We start from the raw sequence: 27,148 nt of genomic DNA, 5'->3' as shown, positions 1-27,148 counted from the left end.
TATACTATATGTACAGTGTGTGTATATATATCTATATAGCTTTCAAGCAATATTTCCAGAACCATACAAATGAGAAAAAGCTCAAAAGCTTTTCAGTATGTCAATGTCTTTGAAACTTCTGTTGCCAATAATACACCTAATCTGTCGTGCAATTAATTTCTCTATGGTAATTATATTTATATATATCTCCATAATAATTATATAGATATAAATATAAATAATGTTTATATAATACCAGTCATATATATCATAATAACAGTCACTAATAATCTTAAATTTCTCTCTCTCGAATAATCTCTTGGATTAAATAATAAGGGATTACCATTTTATATAATAACATTATTAGGAAAGAATAAACCGGTAATTAATTATAAGGATATGGTTTTCATTAATTCAACAAACTAGCCATATTAATTAAGCCTAATATAGTATAATTAGTATTAAATATTATGATGTGTATAGATGTAGTAGTGATAAATATGATAGAGTGGAATTTCCAGCTAGAAGATTCCTAGTTTCTACCTGTTAAGAGTATGATTACATACATGCACCTGTGAAGAAACTAACGATTAGCATTCCATTTTTTTTTTTTTTTTTTTAAAAAAAATTATTATTTCCAAAAATTATTTAAAAATTTAAACCCACCAAGAGAAGTTATTAGTGGGGGGGGGGGGGGTTATCATTTTCTTATTATAATACATATATATTGGAATTGTACTCCTGTGCTTCTCTCTCTCTCTCTCTCTATATATATATATATATATATATATATAATCAAGCCAAACATGTATAAAACACTAGCTAATTAATTAATTAAAATATCTGTGTTATTGTCTTTTTTACAAGCTGATCATTAAAACAGACATATTGAATCTACTTTTTTCTTTGGTTTAATTTAATTTCCAAAAACCTTGGTGTGTAGGCCTCACTTATAAACCCAAAATGCAATGTAATCATTGACAAATAATATTAATTTTTTTTATAATTTTCAAACACATAAAATATTTATAATCATAATTTTCTTAATTAATACTGACCCTTCAAATTAACTTGGGCTACCCAGGCTCCTTAATTTATTTTTCCTCTCAGACAAAAACAAACAAATCATACTAATTAATCAATATTCTTTCTTTAAAAAAAATATTAATATTCTAATAAAATTAATTAATTAACATTAATAAAAGGAGAATCAAACAAATAAGTAGTAAAGGTTCTAAACTTTTTGAGCATTAAGATTACAGATTTAATTATTCTTAATATTAATATTAATTTATGCTAATTCTGGCCCCACTCCTTTTTTTTTTTCAAAAAATAAATAAATAATAAAAGGCTAAACTGACGTTATCTTCCAAGGTCAGATGCATGAATTTGACCTGTGCCTTTCAACCTGCATCATACAAAAACAAATCATGTGGAATAAGTGGGCCATCAGAACTAAATTAGTGAAACAGTTGACCAATAGTATTAAGACACGTAATCGGGTCAAATAAACTTGAGCTCACTGTATCTCATAGTACCTGTTTTGCTGGCAGTGATGACTTGGAGCTGATTGGTAGATAGGGAACTTATGAGTCAATGATAAATAAACAAAGCCAAGAGGCAGGTATTCATTTAATTCTTTGTCGTCGCAATTTTTCTTTTTAAAAAAAAAAAAAAAAAAAAAAAGCCTTGTCAAATAAGCCACGTGGAATGACAACGGGGACGGAGAAATATTGAGATTTTTTAAAAGGAAAAAGATGTCGGGTTAGCAAAGAAAAAAACAGGGAAGGTATTCAGATTTTTAGACTATTTTTTATGATTTTTAAATTTATATTTATTTAAATTATATAATTATAGAATTTTTAAAATGATGAAATTTAATATTCTAAATAATTTATTTAAAGTGTATTATCTTAATTTAACTTGAAATTATTTATAATTTAATATTTATTGTTTTGTGACGAAAAATTAAAATAAGAGTATATTATTATAAAAAAATCTAAGAAATAAAGTCCAGGTATTTCAAGTGTGGTCTTAGAATAATTCATATATATATATATATATGTATATATAATCATCTTTAATGTCTATCTTATCATATTATAACCATAAAAAAAATATTATATATGAAGATGAAATATTTTTTGAACAGCTTGTCATGTTACAACGAAGTCTTTTTTTTTTTAATAATTATAAAATTATTTTCAATACTTGTAAAATTTTAACAAAAATAAATAAATTTCTTTTATCTATATTTGATTTCAATAGAATTTAAAAGTTGTAGTAAATAAAAATTAAATTTAGTAAAAATAATTTTTTATTTAAATAAATAAATGATAATAATATACATTAAATAAAAAAAAAAGATATGTATATCAACAATTTTTTAATTTTTTTTAATTAATATAAATTTACTTATTGCGATTATTATCATAAAAAAATATTATCCTATACAAATATAGTCAATCAACTTCTTGATAAATAGAGAATAAATCAGACCTGTTTATATATATGATAGTTCACTCATTAATGGATAAATACAAATCCACACCACTTCTTGGTGGGTCGGGCAGATGAGAGTTAACTCATCATGGATGGATAGTTAGTTTCTCTATTGATCGGTAAACAATAGTTTATTCTTTAGTAAGTGAATCATAATCCAACCACTCTCATTTATTTATGTTAACAAGAATAATTCTCTACTCAATTTGAATTGATTTGATTATTGAAATGACACGTTATTAAATCAAAATATAAAAAACTATCTACTAATATTTTAATTTATAAATCAATATGTTACCATTTTTTTAAATAACACATTAAGAAATTTCAATATATCTACTCCAATAAACATTAAAAAAAAAAAATTATTCCTTTTGCTTATGGAATGAGTGAGTGGATCATGTTGATTGTTGACTAGGTGATTGTCCAAATGAAAGTGGCGGAGACTACCAATAGTAAAGTGTTTCTGAGATGATGTTCTTCTTTGTGCTTCAAATCGTAAGGTCGTGAGAAGAATCCATGTCATTCACCACTATATCATCAATACATATACATATATGCTTTTGCATTATTTCTTTAAAGATTTGTTCTTCCCCTTTTTGGGATGTGTACCAAGTCTCCTTTTTCCCCCTCCCTCCCTCCCTCCAAATGATTTCCCAAATATATATATATATAATTTGTGATTAGAAGATACCATTTTATCATATGTACAAATTTTACAATTTTTAAATAATATATAAAGCATAATACAATTTTTATTTAGAATTTTTTAAAATAATATTAAAGTGAATATGTCACATAGACTTCATAGTTGAAGAAATATAATTTTTTATTAGACGTACCCGTTTTACTCTAAAAGAAGGAGAATGCAATTTTCTTCTTTTATCATAATTTGGAAAAAGCTTTGATGATTAATTAATTAATTATATAATTAATTTAATTTAGGTGTTACAGTTGAGTCACCAAGAGATAAAGTTACACAGTGAAGAGTCAAGCCCACCTTGTTAGGAAAGTCAACAAATGATTGCGTGGCAATAGGATTCCAAGAAAACGACAAAATCGAGTTCGGTAAAATTCACACATACACATGTATGCATAGGTTAGTGATAAATTGATACGTACTACACGTGAATTAAATTACAGCAACATGGAATCTTCTTGCATGCTATTGCTATTTCTTTGATTAAATATACATATATATAGCTGGTCTATACGTAACTAGCTAGCATATAATATGCATATATAAATATGGATTATACACGTTTAGAATGAAATTATTGCTAATTATAACGATGACTTTCTTGGAAGAAGCTGAAATTTAACACCTGAAAAAAGTATATTACGTACTTCAGATTGTGTGATACACGAAAAGGTAGCTCGTCTTTAATGTTTTGTTGCTCAAGGTAAAGCCCGCTAATATATATTAAAAACAATAATTAAAAATTAATGTGCAATAATAATACGGTAAATAAAGATTCACTAGCCTAGTTTCATATATATATATATATATTTAATGTGGTTGTTGATGCTAAAATTTTTATTTGGAATTTTTAGGTTTATCTAGCATTACAAATAGATTAATTTTATGTTTAAGACTTAAAAAATCTTCTTATAATGAGAATATGACAAATGTCTCTTATACTGCAAAATTCGATAAAATAATATACAATTTTTCACTGCTAAAACCTTGACCACTTAACGTACACACATATATATATGTGTGTGTGTGTGTGTGTGTGTATATATATATGTAAATATAGACGGCAATGGAGGAAATGAAGAGATAGGTCATTAGGTGGAATTGGGTGGCTGTAGTGGGTTTTATTCAACATACTCATGGAATTTGTATATGCACGCGTGCACTCTGTTGTATGACGTATTGAATCCAAAAACTAATAACATGGAGATTTTGTCTTTGAGATTTTGTCTTGTTTTAATAATTATATTGACATATTTTATCTATTGTTGATGAATTAGCGTGACAATTTACATGTATTTATAAATAGTTTGACAATGTACATAAACAAAGAACTTAAGATCTATTATTAGAATTGTCTCACACAATATCAAGTTCTTGGGTGGTGGTTGTGGGCAGATTTTAATAAAATCTTTTATCACCATGAAAAGAAAGGGAGTTGAATTGTTCCATGGCCAAAAATGGAGACTTTTAGAAGGACATTATAAGCATGTAATCTAATAGACTTGGGCTACGTGAACTATCAATTTAGTTGATGTAATAGGTGTAAAGGTTTAGAGAATATATAAGAAATGTCAGATAGATTCATTACGCTATCAATTTACTTGGTGCAATAGGCGTAAAGGTTTAGAAAATGTATAAGAAATGTCAGAGAGATTCATTATGATAAATTCTTAGAGATCAATTTTTTATTTTCTTATATTCAATATTCATTTAAGTACGATTCTGATTGTGTTGTTACTATCTTCAATACTATAAAAATCTTGACATACATTAAAAAAGAAAAAATTTATTTTATTTTTAAGCTACGTGGTTGCAAGAACCTTCATGCCATAATCTAGTTATAGAGTAGTGGTGATTTGTTGGTTATAGGACAAATACACCACACATTGCTAAGGAAGTTTTTGTGGCAATAAAATAAATATACCAATACTGAAATTCCAATAATGGATGGTATGTCTTCTCTATTCTTTTAAAAATTTTGGTACATTATTCATGTATATATAACTAGATTCTTGATGCACTTAATAATCGTACATCATTACATAGGATAAATCATACATATATCACCATTGTGCCTAAAGTCTCATAACCAAAAACCTTAAATGATTTAGACATATTAGCTAATGTAATGTAATTATGAAATTGATTATGAAATGTGTTATAAATTGTTTAAAGAATTTTTTGCATGAGTATATCTCACAATTTGCTTTTATACTTAGTAGATTGATTACAAACAATGTTATGGTTACTTTTTTTAACTGGTCCGTTTCATAAGAAATGCATTTTGGCTATTTTGCTTTAGAGCTAAATGTTAGCAAGGCATATCATAGAATTGTTTGACCCTTTTTGAAAAAAAAAAAAAACTTTTCAACTTAGGTTTTTACCTTGCTTCTGTCTTACTTATGATGACATACATATCATTTGTTCCTATTATGTCTTGATAAATGGTTAACCTTTACAGTTATGTATCCATAAAAAGGTTGCCCGTAAGGGATGATTTATTGTCTTATTTGTTTATTATTTGTATAAAAGCATTCTTAGCTATATTATAGATAGTTGAAGATATTGAACTAATTATTGGTATAAAGATTGCTCCATCTACTCCACCCATTTCACTTTTGTTATCATTAACATTGTAAAGAACTATGTCATATATTGGGTGTTCATGGGATGGCGGGACATGCTAAATATTTGGCGGTTTTGGCAATGGTTAGTCGATTTTTGAATGAGATTTTTGGACATAAGAGAGAATGATAAGGTGAATTCAACAATGATGGTCATTTACTCTCTTTAAGTGTAGGCAAGAAACATATTAAATTAATAATACAAGTTATTCCCTCCTGTGTCATGAGGATGGTGTTACCTCCTAAAGGTGCTTGTAAACAACTTGAGAGATAGCTAGCAAATTTCTAATGGCATTAGTAGGAGCAACATTTTAAGATCCATTAGCTTTGTTGGTCTTTTTATAGTTTGCCAAAACTCTTGATAACCTTGGATTTAGGGATTTTGAGTGTTTTAATAAAGCTTTATTTGCTAAACAAACTTTAAGATGCTAGAGAATTATAATTTCTTTATTTTTTAATTAAAAAGGACAAGATATTTTAAAGACAGAGATTTTTTTAAGGTGACGTTGGGTAGACAACCTAACTATATATAAAGAAGCATATTGTTGGATAAAAAATTACTTTAATATGTTATTTAGATGGAGGGTAGGGAATGATAGTAACATTCGACTATGGGAGGATGAATGGCTTCTAGAACAACCGAGTGGGAGGATTTGGAGTCCTATACCAACTATTTCTTCTATAATTTAAGTTTTTAATTTCATTATTTATGATAGATCATATAAGAATTTTAACCTCTTATTAGAGTTATTTCATCTTCATGAAGTGCAGTTGATAGAGAGTCTACCGATGAGGTATAGAAAATCTCCTAACAAATTAAAATAAAAGATGAGTCATTTGAATTATCCACTGTTAAGTTTGGATTTATAAGTTTATCAAGGTAAATGTTGGTAAATGTGGCGGGATCATCATTTTATGGAATGAATCTATGTTAGAAAAAAATTTAGAACTTTAATACTTCACCAAGGAAAAAGTATCTTATGTGGTGTTTAACTAAGAATATCATTATTGTGAATTTTTGCTTAGTTTAAAGAGGTATGGATGTAGACATAATCTAAAAGATGTGTGGGGAAGGTGAAGGTGAAGAGTGTGTTGACTATTTATTTAGAACTCTTTTATATATAAGGGATATTTGGAAGTTAAGCCCTTTAAGCAATTTTTTGATTATTTTCCTACGACAATTAAATTATCTTGACTTATAAATGATCTATCCATTCTTGACAACAGTATATTTAGGATACTTAGCAAAGTTGCAATTGCATATGCATATTGATGAATTTGAGATGTTAAAGAAGGATGCGTATGTACAATAGGTAGAAAATTTGCCTACGCATTGGTGTCTGCCACATCTTTGTATTTATAAGCTTAATTATGATGCTTTTATGGGATGTAAGGTTTAGTCAGGTTTAGGAATTATATGTCAATATGCTAAGGGGTCCTTTCTATTTAATGGCTTAAGAAGAATAAGTTGTGCTCTTTGAAATGCAATTGGCAAGATAATAGGATTTGACTTTTATCCAAGTGAAAGACATTGCACAATGAGATTATAATTTGATTAGTTCTTTAGGTTTACTTTATTCTGACTTAGGGTTACATTTCCTTTCTTTAATTACATTTCTTTCATGGGTTTTATGTGTTAATTTAGTTATCTGTGAATAAGTTAAAAAATTATTGTATAACTTCGATGAAAATTTTGTTATTTTAAATTTTGTTATTTTTTTAGTTCTCTTCCTTCAACAGAAAATGATTGATATATTTGATTGAATGGTTAATTATTTTTTTCAAGAAAAAAATAATTTCTTTTGTAATAAATTCTAGCCATCTCACTCATTCCACCTGATTTTTCAACAATTCATCATTCTATACTTGCGTGTGTATGTCTATATGTATGTATATATATTGACCCACCATGTATTTTTTTTTTTTTTTTTCCAAAAGAACCCTAAATTGAATGGTATATAATTTTAGTTCAGTCACAAGTACAATTAACAAAGATATTGCTGGTCAACAGATTATCATGACCATTCGTACTGAATCTTTTTTACTATTCATAAAGTAAATCTCATGATTTTATTATTAAAAAAAAAAAAACCAAAGATAAAATTATCATGTACCTAAATTTGTTCTTAGTTTATTTATTTATTTATTTTTAAGTAAAATTATTAATCTTTAGGGAGAATATAAGATATGAATTTGTATTGTACAGACTTATAAACATAAATAGGTAAAGAAATAATATAAATTAAAAATGAATTGGCTATCTGTCGGAGCTACACGGTGCGCACTTGTAATGTTTAAGTAAGAGTGTGTTGGCAACTTAAGGATGAATTATTTGGGAATTTTACTGAATCCATAATACTATCTATGCATATACCTGTAGACCGTCAACACTATACATATCAGAGCTTATATATGAGTATATGTGTGTGTGTGTGTGTGTGTGTAAATGTATAAGGGCTTCCTAAGAAAATTCAGACCGCCAAACATGAAAAACAATTTCTTCTTTCCCCCATCAATGTAGGCACATAGCAAACACCAAACCTTTTTCTTTTCCCCTTCTTTCCCTGCGGAAAAATACAAGTTTCAGTTTTTTATAATCCTACCGCTGTATATAACACAAAACAAATCAAGTAATCTAAAATTGGATGTGAATGTACATATATATATGTATATGTATATGTATATGTGATCAGAGCTTTGCATGCACGTGTATTCAGTAGATACAGATATATATATATGTATATGTATATGTGATCAGAGCTTTGCATGCACGTGTATTCAGTAGATACAGATACAAAGATATATTTGATTGACAAGCAATCTTCCACGGTGTACAATTCAAGATTGGGTTCCTACAGAAATCTGAGTCTACAGAAAAAAATTGGGTGATAAGACTCCACCTTCAGTTCTTATCACTTTTATTTTGCAATTGATTTGGCATTTCAATCCGAATATTTTGAGTTGATATGAATGAGAATATCATTTTTATTATTATTATGATAAATTAGAACCAATATATAATTTCCTATTTATAAATTTTTGAATTTTAATTAAGTGGTAATTGCAGAATTAGTAATTTAATAATAAAAGAAAATTTTAGTTTACTCATTATAATAGAAAATCTTTACTTTATTCAATGAAAATTGTACATTCATATCTAAATCATGACTGTAATGAATACATAAGTGATAATCTATAAAAAGTGAGAACATACTTATAAAAAGTTATATAAGTACTCACTATTTATATATTAAAAAAAAAATAGTTGATTGATGATACATATAAATTAATACAGTTCACTGTGTGATATTTTTGTAAGTTAATCAAGATAGTATTAAAAATAATAAGTTATAAATTTCAACATGTTTAAACTCTTTTGAGTACCAAAGAATTCAATTGAATGTGGGTTATAAAATATGATAATTAATGTGTTTTTTGAATTTTTTTTAAATGGTTCATGTTTTAAATTTAATTGTAATTTATAAATTAAACTTAATTATATTCATGTATTCAGAATTTTTAAGAGCTGTAATAGTAATTATATATGTGTGTGTGTGTGTGTGTGTGTGTATGTACTTCGAGATTTAAAGTGACAGCTATAAATTAGAAATTGAGTATTTGTATTGATCTCTTTTTTACCTGCTTCCACTTCCAACAAGGTATTACCTAAAATAGTTTGTCTCTTAAATTTTAAAGTTGGTTGATAAACATGGAAAGAAACACAAAGTAGGTTGTTAGCTTTTATAAGAACTTCTATTGAGAAATAAGAAAAAGCACCTTAATCCCTCATACATCTTCTGTTGATTTTTTTTTTTTTTGTGAAAATAAAAAAAAAGAAAAAGAAAAAGAGAAAGAGCAGCCATATAAACTAATGGATATATAATAATAATAATAATAATTATTATTATTATTATTATTATTATAATTATAATTGTATAGTCTCACACAAATAACAACCACCACGAAACTACTCATTCCCATGTTCATGTATCCAACCCCCTCCTTCCCTTTATATATCTCCCCTTTCTTCTCCATTTTCTCTCACTCCCACTTCTTCTTCCCCTCTGAATTAAACCTCAAGAATCCACCAAAACATTAACTATGCCTTCTTCTTCTGTTACACTCCTCTCCCAATGCACAATCTACCCAGATAAAAAATCCACCATTAAATCTCTCAAACTCTCCGTCTCTGATCTCCCCATGCTTTCCTGTCACTACATCCAAAAGGGTGTTCTCCTCACTCAACCCCCTTACTCCATTGATGATTTCATCGACTCACTCAAGCACTCCCTCTCCGTTGCTCTCTCCCACTTCCCTCCCCTCGCCGGTCGTTTCTCCACCGGCCATGACGGCCATGTTCGTATTCTCTGCAACGATGCCGGAGTCCAATTTGTCACTGCCACCGCTCCCCACATCACCCTCCACTCCATTCTCTCCCATACCGATGTACCTCCCTGTGTCAAGGATTTCTTCACCTTCGACTGGCTCATTAGCTACTCCGGCCACTCCAAACCCCTCGCCGCCGTCCAAATCACTGAGCTTACCGACGGAGTCTTCGTCGGATGCACCGTCAACCACGCGGTCACCGACGGAACTTCTTTCTGGCAATTCTTCAACACCCTCGCTGCAATCTGTAAAGGCTCCCAGAAGCTTCCCAAGGCCCCTGACTTCTCACGCGACACCGTTTTTGACTCCCCCGCCGTCCTGAAGTTCCCTACTGGTGGACCCACTGTAACTTTCAATGCAGCCGAGCCTTTGCGTGAGAGGATTTTCCATTTCAGCAAGGAAGCCATTGGAAAGCTTAAATACAGAGCTAACAGGGGTGAGTTAATTAGTCAGGAAATACTAGGAAAGCAAGGCAACGACAGTTGGAAAACCGTTAATGGCGACACTAACGGAAAGATAACGTCCGTTACGGGTAATGGCAATGTTCTCAATCGGACGGACGAGATTTCGTCTTTCCAGTCACTCAGCGCACAGTTGTGGCGGTCCGTAACGCGCGCAAGGAAGCTCGATCAGACCAAAACGACGACGTTCAGGATGGCCATAAACTGCCGGCACCGGCTGGAGCCACGGCTGGACCCGTACTATTTCGGTAACGCGATACAGAGCATTCCGACTTATGCTTCGGCCGGCGAGCTGTTATCTCGGGATCTGGGATGGGGAGCCGATCTGCTGCATAAGAACGTGGTGGCCCACGATGACAAAACGGTGCGTAGAGGGGTTGAGAATTGGGAGAAACAGCCTAGGTTGTTTCCGCTTGGGAACTTCGACGGGGCGTCAATCACGATGGGTAGCTCTCCCAGATTCCCCATGTACGATAACGATTTCGGGTGGGGCCGACCTTTGGCCGTTAGGAGTGGTAGGGCCAACAAATTCGACGGTAAGATCTCGGCGTTTCCAGGGAGAGAAGGAAATGGGAGCGTTGATCTCGAGGTAGTTTTGGCGCCGGATACAATGGCTGGGCTGGAGATGGACGAGGAGTTCATGCAGTACGTATCGGAAATGGTGTGAGTGATTACAGGCTAGTGGCGCTTCATCAGGGATTGCATAAAGGTCCAAATGATGGGGGGTCATAATTTGGACGGATGTGATTTGAAGATAAGAACCGAAGCAGTGATGTTTGGGCTTTTGCCGTCGGCCCACACCTGTGGGTTAAGCTTTGTAAATTGCTACTTTTTTATTTTCAACGTGATGAAATCAGACAAACTTTTCAATTTTAAATATATACTATCATCAATTTTCTTTTTTAAAAATATCAAATATAAATATATGGTAAAATATTCTAGAAAACTAATTTTAAAATAATTATTTTTACAATAACTAATTATTAAGTTATGTTTGAAACAAATTTGTAAATATCATGAAAATTATGTATAAACTTACATCTATTTTAACAAGAAGTGGCTATTAATTCTGTTCTAACAATAAAAAAATTTACCCACAAACAAAAATTTATGTAAAATTAAAAGAATATATTTTTAATTTTACCATAATTGATCAAATTTGAAAACATTAATTTTTATAAACCGAAGTCAATTTTGGATCTTAAAAATAATTTTTTGTGATGGTTATTTAAATTAAATGTAAAATTACAAATAAATTTCTCACATTTACAAATTTTTTACTGTCATAACCTTAGTCTCCTATTAAAGATAATTAAGTAATATATGAAGATAGATAATTTATTATTATTATTATTATTATTGTATATATGTTAGTGATATAGTGTTTTTGCGCCATGGAAATGAACACTGAATCATAAAGGAACTAATTGAATATAAAGGTAACTTGATTTTTTACAATTACATATTAATTTTCAATGCAAATTGTTGAATTATTTTTTTATTATTGTTATAATTTGATCTTCAATATATTTTTTTTATTACTCAATTCCTCTCGGTTTAATTTTGATATATTATTTAATTTATTATTCTTAATTTTGCAAGATATTATAATAAACCCATGAAGAAAAATAGTAATTTGCCCATAATTTAATTGGTGATAAATTAATTTTTTTTTTTAAAAAAAAAAATTAACATTACCTTGAACCTTTTGATAATTGATTGATGCAAAGTTACAATTCACAATCAAACAAAAACAAAAATGGAAAAAGAAAAGAAGAAATGATGAGTTGTGAGTTGTGACTTTTGGGTTTACAGTTGGTGGTGGTGGGGAATTATATTATTGAATGTGATTGTATTACTTACAGTACTAAAGCAAGGACAATGATTGAGGGTTATCAAGGTATATGATCATGGCTATGAGCATTAAAAAGCTGTTTGGATAAGAAATGGCAATCTCAACAATGTCATATTTCACAATAAAATAATTACCCATCTTCACACAATTGCGTTTCATCAACAAATTTAGATTCAAAATTCATCAAGAATTTTTTTGAACTATTCAAAATTTTTTGTATGAATCTTCATTTGTTGTCTTTAAATTGCTTAGTGGGTGGGTGGTTTTGATGATTTTGGGTTATAGATAATAAGTTTACTTGGCCCATCTATGGCAGAACTCAACCCAATTCACATGTCAAGATCTCTCACTTGTACATGCTGAAGTAAACTACACCTTAACAAAATTCTTTTCATATTTAATGGTATAGGGGTCCATAACACAGACAACCCTTATGTTACCCCATACTTAAATTTCTTATTATCATCATTATTGACACTAAATCATAATGTCTCAATCCATAAACCATTAGATTCACCATGTCTTTTGTATCATCACACATAAAAACCATCTATTGGTGGGTTCTTCAGTGATATTAAGAAATAGAATCTCTTTGACCAAACAATGTCTTGGACTGCAGTTCCTCAATCTATTAGGGTCATATGGCTTTGAAGGTTTCATTTTTTTTAAAGAAAAGAAAGATTCACATGAGAAAAAATGCCAAGAAAAAAAGGGAATAACTCTGGCCCTAACTACCCTTCATATTGAATCATTCAGTTTTGATACAAGGACAAACCATATCGAAGATCCTTCACACAAAGAAGTGAAAATATCACAAACAATCAAATTATACGCATACCACCTCTTTGGGGCTTCTTCGAAACCCAAACCAAACCCCAAACCAGCTTTACATCTTTTCCATCCTCCCCATTCCCCTCTTTTGTTCTTGAGGGGACTCTCTGCATCATCTGCAGTTAATTTCTGGTGATGGGAAAAGGCGTTTTGCCAACCATTGTAGAGGTCTTAGAAGCTGAGCTCTCTTCTTGCGCCAGAACCAAATGGCAGCATTATATTGTTCGTTACGTATCTTTCTAGTTGCTGCTCTCCAATCGTATTTCTCCATTTCCTCACGTCCAGCTGCACCAATGCTCTCTCTCAACTCACTGTTATATAAAAGAGGCTTCAATTTGCTCAAGCAATCATCAACATCTCCAGGATTAAAGAGAAAGCCAGTTTCGCCATCCTGATCTGGTGGAATGATGTCTGGAATTCCCCCAGCACGAACTGCCACAACAGGGATCCCCGAAGACATGGCCTCCAAAACAACAAGTCCCAGTGTCTCGGATTCTGAAGGCATCACAAAAACATCCCCACTCGCATATGCCTGTGAGAGCTCTTCACCCTGTAACATCCCGGTGAACACTGCAGGCATGCCAGAAAACATCTTTTCTAGCTCCTCCCTGTGAAACATGAATCATGCTCAGTAAAACAAAATGCTGGGGCATTTTGAAAACCCAATTCCAATTTTTTTCTTGACCTCAATTACTTGATATTTCCCTATTATAATTTCCCTATTTGATTCATAAGCAAATAAAATTTATTTTCCTACATCAAATTCCTATAAAATTTTACTTGTAATTGATTAGGTAGAAAATCACAAACTCAGCTAACTTAAATTAAAAATAGAATTAGCATATACTAACCTGATCCAGACTTTAATCTCATTTCTATATCTCTATTCATATTCCATGGAATTAACAATATTATCAAAAGTAGCCATTTGGATATAAGAGCTACTCTGTTCCTTTTTCTGACCCCCAGTTGATACTGGCAAAGCTAGCACAACTAAGAAGAAAAATTACCTAGTTTTTTGAGTTAATGTCTTACATGAATATTAGTGTTTCTTTAAGAATAACTGTGAGTAAAAATATAATGCTTCATTAAGAATAATTGAGTTACTGAGTAGCCAAAAAGATCAGTAGTAGTACCTGTATGGCCCATCTCCAATAAAAGCAATTCGAGCTTCTGGTAGTTTATCCATGACACTGTCAAATAAGATCATCCAATATTTAGGATGTTGGAAGAGATAAGCACTTAAATATGCATGGATATGAATCAGGATGTATACACTAAAAAAAAATCAGGATGTGGTAACATAATTCCAACCCAAGCACCATGCTAACAATATCAACGACAGGAAAATCTGCTAAAATTTGGAAAAATGGAAATCTTTGAGAATTTTCAATGAAAATATTTAGACGTTCTCTTAATCAACAACCACTTAAATAGCTCAATTGTGTCAGTTTCAAGTATTCTGAATTCTACTGATCTTATTGGCACCAGAACAAGATCTATGCATGTGTTTGTGTACGTCTTATGCCTGGATAATGAATCACAAAATGAAAAGACTAACTGGTAGGTTACAAAGTTCATCAGTTTATGAGTGCTACCTCTTGAGGAAATCCAAACTCTTCTCGACCCCGAGTCGACCAACATGAATCACTAATGGTCTCTCTGGTTCCCCATTGCTGTTTAGGAAACATCATGAGAAATTAATTGATGCAGGAAAGAAATACATTCTAAGTTGTACAACATGTGGCCTACCTTAGTCTTAACCGCATTTCATGAGAGCGGAAACGTGGGTGGAAACTTTCAGAGTCAACACCCTTATTCCAAAGGCGAATCTTATTAGCTGGCAAGAAGAAAGTGCAAGATAGTTTAGGATAATGTGAATAGGCATGGAACCAAGTTTTAGGACCAGGAAACTAAAATATCAAAATAATGCAAGAAGATGAAACACAACCATGCAGTGAAATTGTAATTCATTCTGTTTATTTGTTTATAATCAATCACCTGCTGTCACCCTAGCTGCTTCAAGGTCCTTTGCTATGGCAGCTGATGGCACCAAAGTTAGATCAGCTGCTCTGTGAAGAAATTCTGCACAAACGAGCGGTCTGAGTATAACAGTCACATAAATGCTACACGGGAAAAGGGTGAAAGGGCACATACTCAAAATCAACCACATAGGTTTCACCAACCAACTAAACGTGTATCTTGGGATGTATCTGCAAATTAAAAACAATCAGCTCTAGTCCATCTATTTGTAAAACATAATTCAAAGAAATCAATTATGTCTATTAACAATAGAAGCAACATAAGAATTGGTAGATTCTTTGCTCATTTACTGGTAGAAAATTAAATGCAAATGGAAACATCTTTCCTTATTTTTATTTCCAGTAAGTTTCTGAGCATAGAATACTGTTGATATGTAGGGGGAGGTTAAATCAAGGACGTAAACTCACACTGGAACATGGGTGTGATAAGACATCACAATCGGTACACACAACATTTTTGCAATAGCAAGAGCACCAAAAACCTACAGATGGTTTGCAACAATCAGCCGTCAATTGCTAAGCAGTAGTTGCTTATTTATTCATCAATTCTTAGAAAGATTTCACAACGCCACACCAAAAGAAAATATACCAAATGTTGAAAGTCTTACCATTATACCAGGTGATGAAGCATGTATTATGTCAGGCTTAAAACGTGCGACTTCTGAGATTATCCTGGGACTAAGTGCAAGGGATAGGGGAACTTTCTGGTACCAAGGGCAGGGGAAGCTTCAAAAAGTGAGAGAAAAGAAAAGGCAGAAGCTTTAGTTTTGAGAGTAGCACAACAAAAGACTAGGTTCAAATGACAAAAAGACATAAATAGCCAAAACAGCTTAACCAGCCCATTAAATAGTACAAACAATAATGCAAGTTGGTTTAAGAAAATTGGAAAAAAAAAGGACAAATGCAAAAAGAAAACCAAGAAGGTTTAGTAATTAAATTTGTTAGAAAAGCCAGAAGTTGGACTCTTTCTTCTAATAAACTATTTCACAACATAGCGTAGAAGGCTGCATTATGTGTACATGTACAGAATACAAATACAAGGATCCACCATCATGATCTCTTATCTATTTTCATTAACCAAAAACGAATCTTCAATCATTACTATTGTGGACTAGTGAACAGATAACCATCCAACATGACAATATTGAATAATAGAACTTAATTCCTGGACTAGTATCCTTTGTGCTCCGGAGATCCAAAATCATTGATGCTGTGGCACAGGTGGGTACAACAAAGTTGTGGAAATAACAAAGGCGTAGCCAATGAATATGACGAAAAAACATTGATAAAAATTTGTTTGGAATTAACTAATCAAAGCAACCTCTGCGATCCAATCAATTTTGCTCCATAAAATTCCTGAGGAACGCCTTCATGTGTTGTCACAACCATTACCTACAGAGTGTCATAAAGCCACACAGTAAGTTCATCATGTTCATACATTTCCATGAATAGAGCAAACTTGATATTTCAAGAAGCAGCTTGGGGCATCAGCATTGCAGGAAATTGGCCCAGAAAGATGAGAGATAAACCAAGTTTCTGCAGCAATAGCCGTTTTTTTTCTTCTCATTCATGTTCATCAAGATTTGTTTGATGACAGTTTAAATAAAGGGAAATATTTAGGACAAAAATTAGTGTAAGATATCATATATCAAAAAGCAATCAGGCTATACAGATGGTAGGTTCTATTTAATACATTAAAATATTTTTAAAGTTTTATTTTCTAAATTCAAATTTGTTTATTTATCTCAAAAAAATTCAAATTTGTTTATACAAGAAAATATATTTAATTGTTGAGAATTAATATAAAGTTTGGAAAATGATCGTGTGTATATAGCATCAGTTTAAAATAACTTTCTATTTTTATCAAAATCACACAATATCTTTATTATCATTTTCCAAATGTTATTTTTCATTCTTAAGCACCATAGGTGCTTTTGTATGTAACACATAATTTTATAAAACGAGAAGTAGAAAATGCATAGCAAAGATTCCCTAACAAGACATTACACATCATATTGCTGAAGGTTATTTTCATACTGATAACTAGTCAAATGGTGCAGAAGTGTAAGCAATGATTTAACTTACCTCATCCCCCATTTCACGCAAATATTTTATAAAATTCTGGAACCTGTTTTTATATCCTGATACATATCTGCAAGATGAAAACGTAGCAATTTCTCAAGGAAAAGAAAAAAAAAAAAGAAAAAATAACAAATTCATGAATGCCCATACTCTAATTTGACCAGCAGAAAATACAGGACAATTAAAAGGGAGAGTTAAAACAATGTATCCTCACTCAGCACATGTTTACAAAACTACCTAAATCATAACCATACTGCACATTTTCCCTCTGAAACTAATAGTGTTTGCAGTTTACATGTCCATCCAATTTTAGGACAAATCAGAAAGCACAGAAAAAAAAACTAGATGATTAGCTAAGTGCAGCCTAAGGCCCGAATTATAAGTTGATTAAATTTAATTTTACTAATTTGACTGCTTAATATTCACATTCATACACAATGATGACCAACAAGAGAGATGAACAAAGAAAAAAGAAATTCTCAGTTGAGGTTGAAAACCCATATCCAGAAGCAGCTAAGGGACAATAAAAGATAGAAAGCGAGTAGGATCCAAACTTCATATCGTTTGTGGCTGGCATAGCACAGAAGACAACCCTTACCATAACAATAGTCACTCAGTCAATTTATCGAACATTACGAAATCATCACTAAATCAAAGAAACTCAAATAAGGACAGTAGTTGAACTCTAAACTCCCCAACATTTGGGAGCTTACGATCTGAAAACAATCTGGAGTAATGGATAATCTCACAATCGCAAAAACGAAGAAGTAAAAAAGAGAAAAAGACAAAACAAAGAACTTACGAAAATGGAGAAGGCTCAACAAAGAGAGCAATCCGACGAGGCCTTATATTTGTATCGGATTCAATCGTCGCAGGAGGATTCTCTTCCTCTTCGTCTCGCACCTCGGTAATAGTCATATTGTTTGCTCGAACAAAAACTTGTCTTGTAGTAGTTGCAGTGCTTGATTGATTGGAAATGAGAGTGATGGGTTTTCTTCTGAAAGACTTAACAGACGAAAATTTGACAGTATGAAAACCGTAGGAAGAGGAAGAAAAGGAAGAAGAAGAAGAAGAAGGGGAATTTGGGTTAGAGAGTAAAGGAGGAGAGAGAGTAGGACTTATAGAGAGAGTAGGAGGGGTCATGATGTTGGAGAAGAAATAGTTTTATAGAATAGTGGGTAAATGAATACGTGATGTATTAAAATGGTTTTGCTCAGAAAGATTTCTTTTTTAAAAGGAATCTCCAGTGATGATGAGACTCAAGCTATGGATATTCTTTTGGAAGGAGAGGAATCAAGTCAAAGAAGTCTGAGCATATGCCTTCTTCTTCCTCTTTTGTTTTCTTACACGACCAGGGGGGGTCCTAACTCCTAAGCCTTTGACATTTTACAGTACTCAGCGATACGAGGTTCAAAGTATAGAGAGTAAAATTTTATAAGTCTTACATTTTCACCTCTATATTTCTAAAAAATGTATATATATTTTTTATTTTATAAACAACTCATTGCTTACCCTTCTAGTTAATTTATAATTACGTTTCCTTCCCTTGACTTTTTGCTACATAATTTTATTCTTTTGAAGATCCAAAGCAAACCTTCCTAAATTATTCAAACAAAACAACTCATCTTTCATTATTTATTCATTTCAATACCATATTCGTGATTCTTATTTTGATATACCTATGAAATCTAAGCCTATTTGGTAAGATAATTTTTTTGAAAAAAATATATAATATTTAAATTAAGATAATTGCTAAGTATATTTTTTGAGAAGAATTGTAATTATTTAAAATTTAGATAAAAATATTTATTATCTTTAAAAGGTATTGACCACATGGACAATGCAAAAAAAATATGGGGGATTTATCGTATAGCATATAATAATCATGTTGACATAGAAACACCAAACTTTCAAAAACTAGAATTTGTTACATGTACTCTATATTGTTTAAAATATTTTCTTTGACTGGTTATTGAGAACTAATAGGGATAAATTATATCTATTATCTTAATTCAATATCGATATATATTATAAAAAATATGATATAAAACATTAGAAAAATATTAGAAGATGTATTTTATAAGAATTAAAATATGCTCAAAAGGCCTACTACAAATGATAGGTTGTAATTATTTCTTTAATCAATGATAATATTAACTCTTGATCACCAAGCATCAAGTTGCATTTGAAATTTTAAATGTTGGAGCAAGTTTATTTATGGTTGATTAAAAAAAAAAAATAGGATAAACAAATAGTTTTATTTAAGAGACGACAGATCTTATATCAACACTATCATCATGTGCAAATTTAAAAACTTGATCTTCGATCTTCTACTATTGAAATAAATAAGTTACAAATATAAATTATAGTTTCTCATCTTGCCTTGAATATCATGATGGTAAAAAAAATTATCAAACTCAAGAAGACAGTAGGAAAACAAATCCATATTGACAATAACACTATGTTATGGTGACTGTGATATGAATGAATACATCTTATATTTATGTATTTAAAGTTAATGAAATACACTGATTAAGAAATATTTGTACAACATATCATTAATTATATTAATTTTTTTTTTATAGAAACAATATGAAGCATTGTTTGAATAGTAAAATTTGCATTATTCACAAGATTTGTAATAAATTTTACACGACCATTCATAGTACGACTTCATTTCAAGCCACTATGTTGGATGACCCTTAAGTTGGATTTTTTTTGAAGCATAATGAGATATATTTAGTGGCACTCTACTTAATTTTTTACTAAATGCTTTTGCAACAAGTTAGTTTTGTAAATTCACGCATGCAATAAAATAAGCATAATGAAATTTTAACTTTTCAATTAATATTTAATTTTAGTAGCAAACTTCTTTCACGCTCAAAATGCTCTTGCTTTTTGTTAGATTTTTTTTTCTTTCTCATAGAGGAAAAATAAACTGTTTTCCAAAAGTAAGAAAACAGGAACGACTTTTGTTTTTCATCTTAACCCTCTTCAATCCCTTATTTTTTCTCCTCCATCATCTGATCAAATTTAAATATATTTGTAATAATATCTATTTTCATTAATTAGTGTTCCTAACTACACTAAAATTGACATAAGATTAATTTAATTAAAAATCATTTAATAAAAAAAACTTAATTTGAATACAAACGTGTAAAAATTGATCCCAAAATTCTTTTTAACTTTTTTTTTTTTTTTATTTTTCAAGTTTTTTTTGCCCAAGTTTATGCCTACCCAAAAGACAATCATCAAGTTTTTTTTTTTTTTTTTTAAATAGGAATGAAATGATGATGTTATAAATAAATCAAGAATTTCAGGTTTGATTAGCTTACTTAATCTTGAATGTTCTTCTAATTAATTAATAACCTATATAATTATACTTCACGTGGAATCATCATTTATCTTAAAATAGTATAATAAGAGAATTATTAAAAAAAATAGTTTGTCAATAGCACTTTTTTTTTAGAAAAAAAAAAAAAAAAAAAAAAAAACTGTTTCTATTGGAAGCCCATCAGATTTAAAAAAAGCCCACGAAAATTTAACACAATATTTTTGGGCCATTCAATCTGGAGAATTTGACCTACCATTATTAAATCTCATGCACAATTTACAAACTTACTTTTACGATATGTTTACAAGTGAAAGAAATATAAAAAAGAGATTCATATAATCCTTTTCATTGATATCTACTAATAAAGATTTTTTTCTCTTCTTCATCTTCTTCTCCAAGAAATTAATAGCAAGATTTTAATAAAAACTCCCTCCGAGATATCCATACCAACAATGGGATGTATCCAAGAAACTTTCTGATTAAACTTATGGACTAAATATAATAAAAAAACTGAAGGTTTTTGTAATGTTTTATTAACATAAATTAATGAAGAAAAAAAGAAATATGCAAAACGGTGTATAATTTTTTTTCTTTTTTTATTTTTACCGTGAATGTGCATATAATCTTGAATTTTGACTAGAGATTGTTTATCTTTTGTCTCTTAAATATCTCGTGATATGATTATATGTTAATTTAACAATGTGCTCTTATTTTTAAAAGTAAAAGATAATAATTCCATTACATTAAAATAAAAAAAGTTATATTTAAGTGATATGAGTTTATTGAAAATATTAAGAGTATCTTTCTACGAAAATCTTAGAATTAATCGGGCACAAGAAGAACATTTCATATCGAGAGTATGAATCAAGTGATCATGCAGTCCACTCAATGTCCAGTTAGATTTTACTGAGTTAAGTGTATATGAAGAATTAATTCTTTATAATTCTAGAATAGATTAATATCAATAAGGTAGCAACTTATATTAATTATATAACTTCTATTGAATAAGTAACATAAACTTAGTGATAACTTATACAATTTAAGCACCCTATAAATTAATCCCACAAGTAATATCTAGAATTTTGTGATTACTCAAACACAGTAAAAGATAATAACCCACTTCTTTTTACTTTAAAAATTTTACTTAATTCTAGTTTTTATCATATGGGCTATTTTAAGTGCATATCTTTCCTCTTTTTGGCTACATTGTAATTTTATTTTCTTCTATCAATTTTAGTTTCTGTTAGAATATTAATTAATATTTTAATAAAAAATTATAAATAGATAATTATGAATGTAATAATTCCGGAAATTCAAAAGAAAATATATAATAATTTAAGTGCGGAAGCGAAATAAAATATTAAGATTCACATTCCTTACACAATAACTTAAAAGTACTGAACAACATTACGTAATTAATTCTTTGAAAGAAACACGAGAAATAAGGAAACAAATGAAAAATAAAAAATATCTAGCATCTACTCGCAATCTTCTTGGGGATTGGGTTCTGGAACCTAGTCATCTTGATCTAAAATGGTTAAATAAAGGATGAATTACACTAACCCAATAAGGATATCACACTATATCACAAGCACAGAAGTAAAAGTTGGTATAAAATCGAAAACTACTAATAGAGCATTAAATTTAGTAAATTCATTTATCAATCATAAAATTATTTCTCGTTCACTTATCATAGTATAATTTATGAAAACAACTTATAAAAATAATAATATCATACAGATCATAATTTCATGAATAATCAACAACATAAAACATATTATAAATCCATATCCATTTACAATAAACTAAACCATAACTGTTTCTCTTTTCACTAGCCTACTAGTATCCATACGGATTCATAGGGATGTCCCCACTACATGTGAACCCCTTTTCTTTAACAATCTCAATTACAGGGACGTCTCCATACCCTGTCCGGTATAAGTATCAAATCATTAAACGTTAATACTCCGTTTGGTATGAGGGTGAAGCAGGTCGTCCCTATACCCCGTTTGATATGGGTACCAAATTATGAAGTCTCCATACCGCGTTCGGTATGAGACAACATTCATGATAGGGTTCTTTATGTACCCGGTCTGTCCACCATCTCTCAGGATATCCAATAAGGCTGTCGTTTCATCTATTCGTTTAATCACACAATTTCTTTACCATTTAATATTTTTTTTTCTCGATTCAGTAGTAAACACATCAATTGAACCATACATGCGTTCAAAGCCATAAAATAAATCAGATACCATCATGCATATAACTGTAAAATAAATCAACAAACAACAGTAGATAATTTTCGGTTCTACCTTCATTAGCAATCCTTAATTAATTATGCATGTTTACTAAAATCGCACAAAATACCACATTATTATTTATTTAAACTTCAGTTCTATGATAGAGAATAGGGTGAGAGATCCTTACTCGATTTAACATCCGAAAAGCCAAACTGTTTACTGCGCCTACAGGCGGTCCATGGATTCCCCGAATTTTTCTCCAGGAACTGAAACGCGTTAATAATACCTACAAATGTTCAAAATAAATCCAAAATCAGTCCCAGGACCAACTCAGCCAATTTTAGAAATCCGGCACGGCAGCTCTACCGTCCTCCAACGACGGTGCTGCCGCTCGCGGCGGCGGTCTACCTCAGGTTGGTTGTTTTCAGCTGAATTCAGCCGATTTTGTATAAGTCCCTATGAGAAACACACTTAGAGGCCTTGGTTAGCCAAAAAAATACAAAAAACTGAAACTCACCGGCGGCCTGGTGCTCCGGTGTGGCGGCTCCTCCAGCTCACATTGCGGTTGAGTGTTTTGCTCCGGTCAACCTATAGAGAAAAGAACGGTGATCACAATGATGGAAAAATTATCCCGAACAAGAATCGAAAAAAGCCTCATCCGAGGCATTTTGTGAAATTCTCCGCAGCGGTTTCGCTGGTATTTTTCAGCCAATTGGCCGATCTTTTCACCCGATATGGCCATGGGTGAGCTTAAAATTGAATTTCGTGCAAAAAGAGAAGTTTTTACCTTTTTTGGTGGTCAGAAAGGGTTCCAGTGCAACGGCAGGTGGCGACGATTGGCTCCCCGGCGGCTGGGTCATCTTTTACGGTGAGGGGTTCTAGCGGCTAGGGTTAGGGTTTGGTGCGGATATGGGTTATTTATATCCATCCGCTTTTGATCTGGGACGTCCATCGTGTTTGAACTAGACCATCCAATCGTGATTAAATAGGGAGTGAATTTGGATCGTTCATCGCGATCCAATCTGGGTCATCCATCGCGATCCAATCTGGGTCGTCCATCGCGATTCACTTTGAATCGTCCGATCGCATTTGAATCTGACCGTTCGATTGCATTTGGGAGGGAGTGCATCCAGGTCGTCCATGCGCGTGGGAACGAACTTCAGCCGTTCGATCATAGGCATGTGGATTGCCTGCGTGTCCTCTCGCATTAGTGTCTCTCTCACTTGGCGCATCTTGGTTGGTCAGAGCTGCTGACCGGGCGTTTAATGTGGTAATTTTTTTTTAAATTATATTTTGACATCCGATTTCTTATTTTTCTTTCAAAAATACCTCCAGAACTAAATTTTTCATCCTTTTTTTTCAAAATTATTTTCAATTTAATCCTCCATCAATTTTACTCAATTTTTACATTAAATTAAAAAAAAAAACTACAAAATTATATCTACAATTTAATTCAAATTATATTGAAATAAATTTAATGTTACACTCTCCTCTCCTTAAAGAAATTTGTTCCCTCAAATTTGTCTTTCTTCCTCTAAATCAAACAGTTTGGGATATTGGACTCTGAAGTCTGATTCTAGCTTCCATGTAGCCTCTCTCGGTGTGTGATTCTGCTATATAACCTTTACAAATGGGAATTTTTCGATTGTGGAGTAATATGCTTTTTTGATCTACAATATCGACCAATACTTTTTCGTAGGATAGATCCTCCTGGAATGGAAGAGGCTCGTGGGCCAAGACATGAGAGGGGTCCGAATTGTACTTTTGTAGCATGGACACATGAAGTACATTATGGACCTTAGAAAGTTCTGGAGGCAGTGCCAATTTTACACAATAACTTAAAAGTACTGAACAACATTACAGAATTAATTCTTTAAAAGAAACACGAGAAATAAGGAAATAAATAGAAAATAAAAAATATCTAGCATCTACTCGCAATCTTCTTGTATATCGGGTTCTAAAACCTGATCTTCTTGATCTGAAATAGTTAAATAAAGGATGAGCTACATTAACCTAATAAGAATATCACATTATATCACCGGTACAGAAGTAAAGGTTGATATAAAATTGAAAACCATTAATGGATCATTAAATTTAGTAAATTCATTTATCAATTATAAAATCATTTCTCGTTCACTTACCATAGTAGAATTTATGAAAACAATATATAAAAATAATAATAGTATATAGATAATAATTTCATGAACAATCAGCAATATAGAACATATTATAAATCTATATCCATTTACAATAAACTAAACCATAACTATTTCTTTTTTCACCAGTCTACTATTATCCATTGGGGTTTATAGGGATATCTCCACTACACGTGAATCTCTTTTCTTTAACAATCTCAATTACAGGGTCGTCTCCATACCCTGTCTGGTATAGGCACCAAATTATCAAGTCTACATATCCCGTCCGATATGAGACAACGTACATGATAAGGTTCCCTATGTACCCGGTCCATCCACCATCTCTCAGGATATCCAGTAAGGCTGTCGTTTCAACTATTCATTTAATCACAAAATTTATTTATCGTTTAACATTCTCTTTTTCTCGATTCAACAGTAAACACATCAATTATACCATACATGCATTCAAGACCATAAAATAAATTAGATACCATCATGCATATAACTATAAAATCAATCAACAAACAACAGTATATAATTTTCGGTTCCGGCTCCATTAGCAATCCGTAATTAATTATGCATGTTTACTAAAATCGCACAAAATACTACATTATTATTTATTTAAACTTCAGTTCTATGATAGAGAATAAGGTGAGGGATCCTTACTCGATTTGATGTTCGAAAAGTTAAACTGTTTACTGCATCTACGGGCGTTTCTTAAATTTTTCTCCAGGAACTGAAACGCGCTAATAGTACCTACAAATATTCTAAATAAACCCAAAATCAGTTTCAGGTCCACTCGGCTAATTTCGAAAATCTGTTACGACGGCTCCGTAGTCCTCCGGCAACAGTGCCACCGCCTACGTCGGCGGTCCACCTCAGGTTGGCTATTTTCGGTCGAATTCAGACGAGTTTGCATCAATCCCTACAAGAAAACACACTTAGAAGTCTCAATTGGCCAAAAAAATACAGAAAATCGAAACTCACCGGCGGCGGCTCCTCCGGCTCATGTTGCGGTCGGGTGTTTTGCTCCAGTCAACCTGTGGAGAAAAGAATGGTGATCATAACGGTAGAAAAATTACGCCAAACGAGAATCGGAAAGGGCCTCATCGAATGTGTTTTGTGAAATTTCCCGCGGCAGCACCGTCGGGCTTTGTAGGTATTTTTCAGTCAATTGGCCTATTTTTTTACTCCGATTTGGCCATGGGTGAACTTAAAATTGAATTTCGTACAAAATAGAAAGTTTTACCTTTTTTGACGGTTGGAAAGGGTTTCGGCGCGGCGGCGGGTGGCAGTAGTCGGCTCCCCGGTGGCTGGGTCGTCTTCTCTTGCGAGGAGTTATGGCAGCTAAGGTTAGGGTTTGGTGCAGATGGGAGTTATTTATTTTTATCCGCTTTTGATCTGGGCCGTTCATTGCGTTTGATCTGTACCGTTCGATCGCGATTAAATAAGAGTGAATCTGAACCGTTCATCGCGATCTAATATGGGCCGTCCATCACGATTCACTATGAGTTGTTCGATCGCGTTTGAATCTGGCCGTTCGATCGCGTTTGGGAAGGAGTGCATCTAGGGCATATGTGCACAGGAACGGTCCTCAGCCGTTCAATCACAGGCACGCGGATCGCCTATGTGGCCTCCCGTGTTGCCTCCCGCATTAGTGTCTCTACCACTTGGTGCGCCCTGGTTGGTCGGGGCTGCTGAACGGGAGTCTAACGTGACAAATTTTATTTAAATTGCATTTTAACATTCGCTTTTTGATTTTTTTTTCAACTCCCATAACCAAAATTTTCATCTATTTTTTTCAAAATTATTTTCAATTTAATTATCCATCAATTTTACTATATTTTTACATTAAATTAAAAAAAAACTACAAAATTATATCCACAATTTAATTCAAATTATATTAAAATAAATTTGGGTGTTACAATGAAAAAGTTAAAAGCCAGAATAAAAAAAAGTAAATTAAATTACAATTAA

At 31.7% G+C, this 27,148-nt stretch overlaps 2 protein-coding genes across 2 annotated transcripts; one reads left to right on the top strand and one right to left on the bottom strand.

Moving 5' to 3' along the window:
* Positions 1-9,835: 9,835 nt before the first annotated feature.
* Positions 9,836-11,529, top strand: LOC110807724 (HXXXD-type acyl-transferase family protein). The gene has a single exon (XM_022032933.2). The coding sequence runs from the start codon at positions 9,907-9,909 to the stop codon at positions 11,317-11,319; it is 1,413 nt and encodes a 470-aa protein (XP_021888625.1). The 5' UTR covers positions 9,836-9,906; the 3' UTR covers positions 11,320-11,529.
* Positions 11,530-13,229: 1,700 nt separating this feature from the next.
* Positions 13,230-18,739, bottom strand: SQD2 (sulfoquinovosyldiacylglycerol 2). The gene is made up of 11 exons (XM_022032915.2): positions 18,265-18,739; positions 17,466-17,532; positions 16,702-16,772; positions 15,989-16,106; positions 15,789-15,862; positions 15,496-15,551; positions 15,340-15,423; positions 15,091-15,178; positions 14,937-15,014; positions 14,475-14,531; positions 13,230-13,946 (listed from the first exon to the last, which is right to left on the bottom strand). The coding sequence occupies exons 1-11, from the start codon at positions 18,603-18,605 to the stop codon at positions 13,451-13,453; spliced, it is 1,530 nt and encodes a 509-aa protein (XP_021888607.1). The 5' UTR covers positions 18,606-18,739; the 3' UTR covers positions 13,230-13,450.
* Positions 18,740-27,148: the final 8,409 nt, after the last annotated feature.

This window comes from Carica papaya, chromosome 8, assembly GCF_054855325.1.
Source record: "Carica papaya isolate Zhongbai chromosome 8, ASM5485532v1, whole genome shotgun sequence".
Classification (NCBI taxonomy): domain Eukaryota; kingdom Viridiplantae; phylum Streptophyta; class Magnoliopsida; order Brassicales; family Caricaceae; genus Carica; species Carica papaya.
This window is presented reverse-complemented; position numbering and strand designations above follow the sequence as displayed.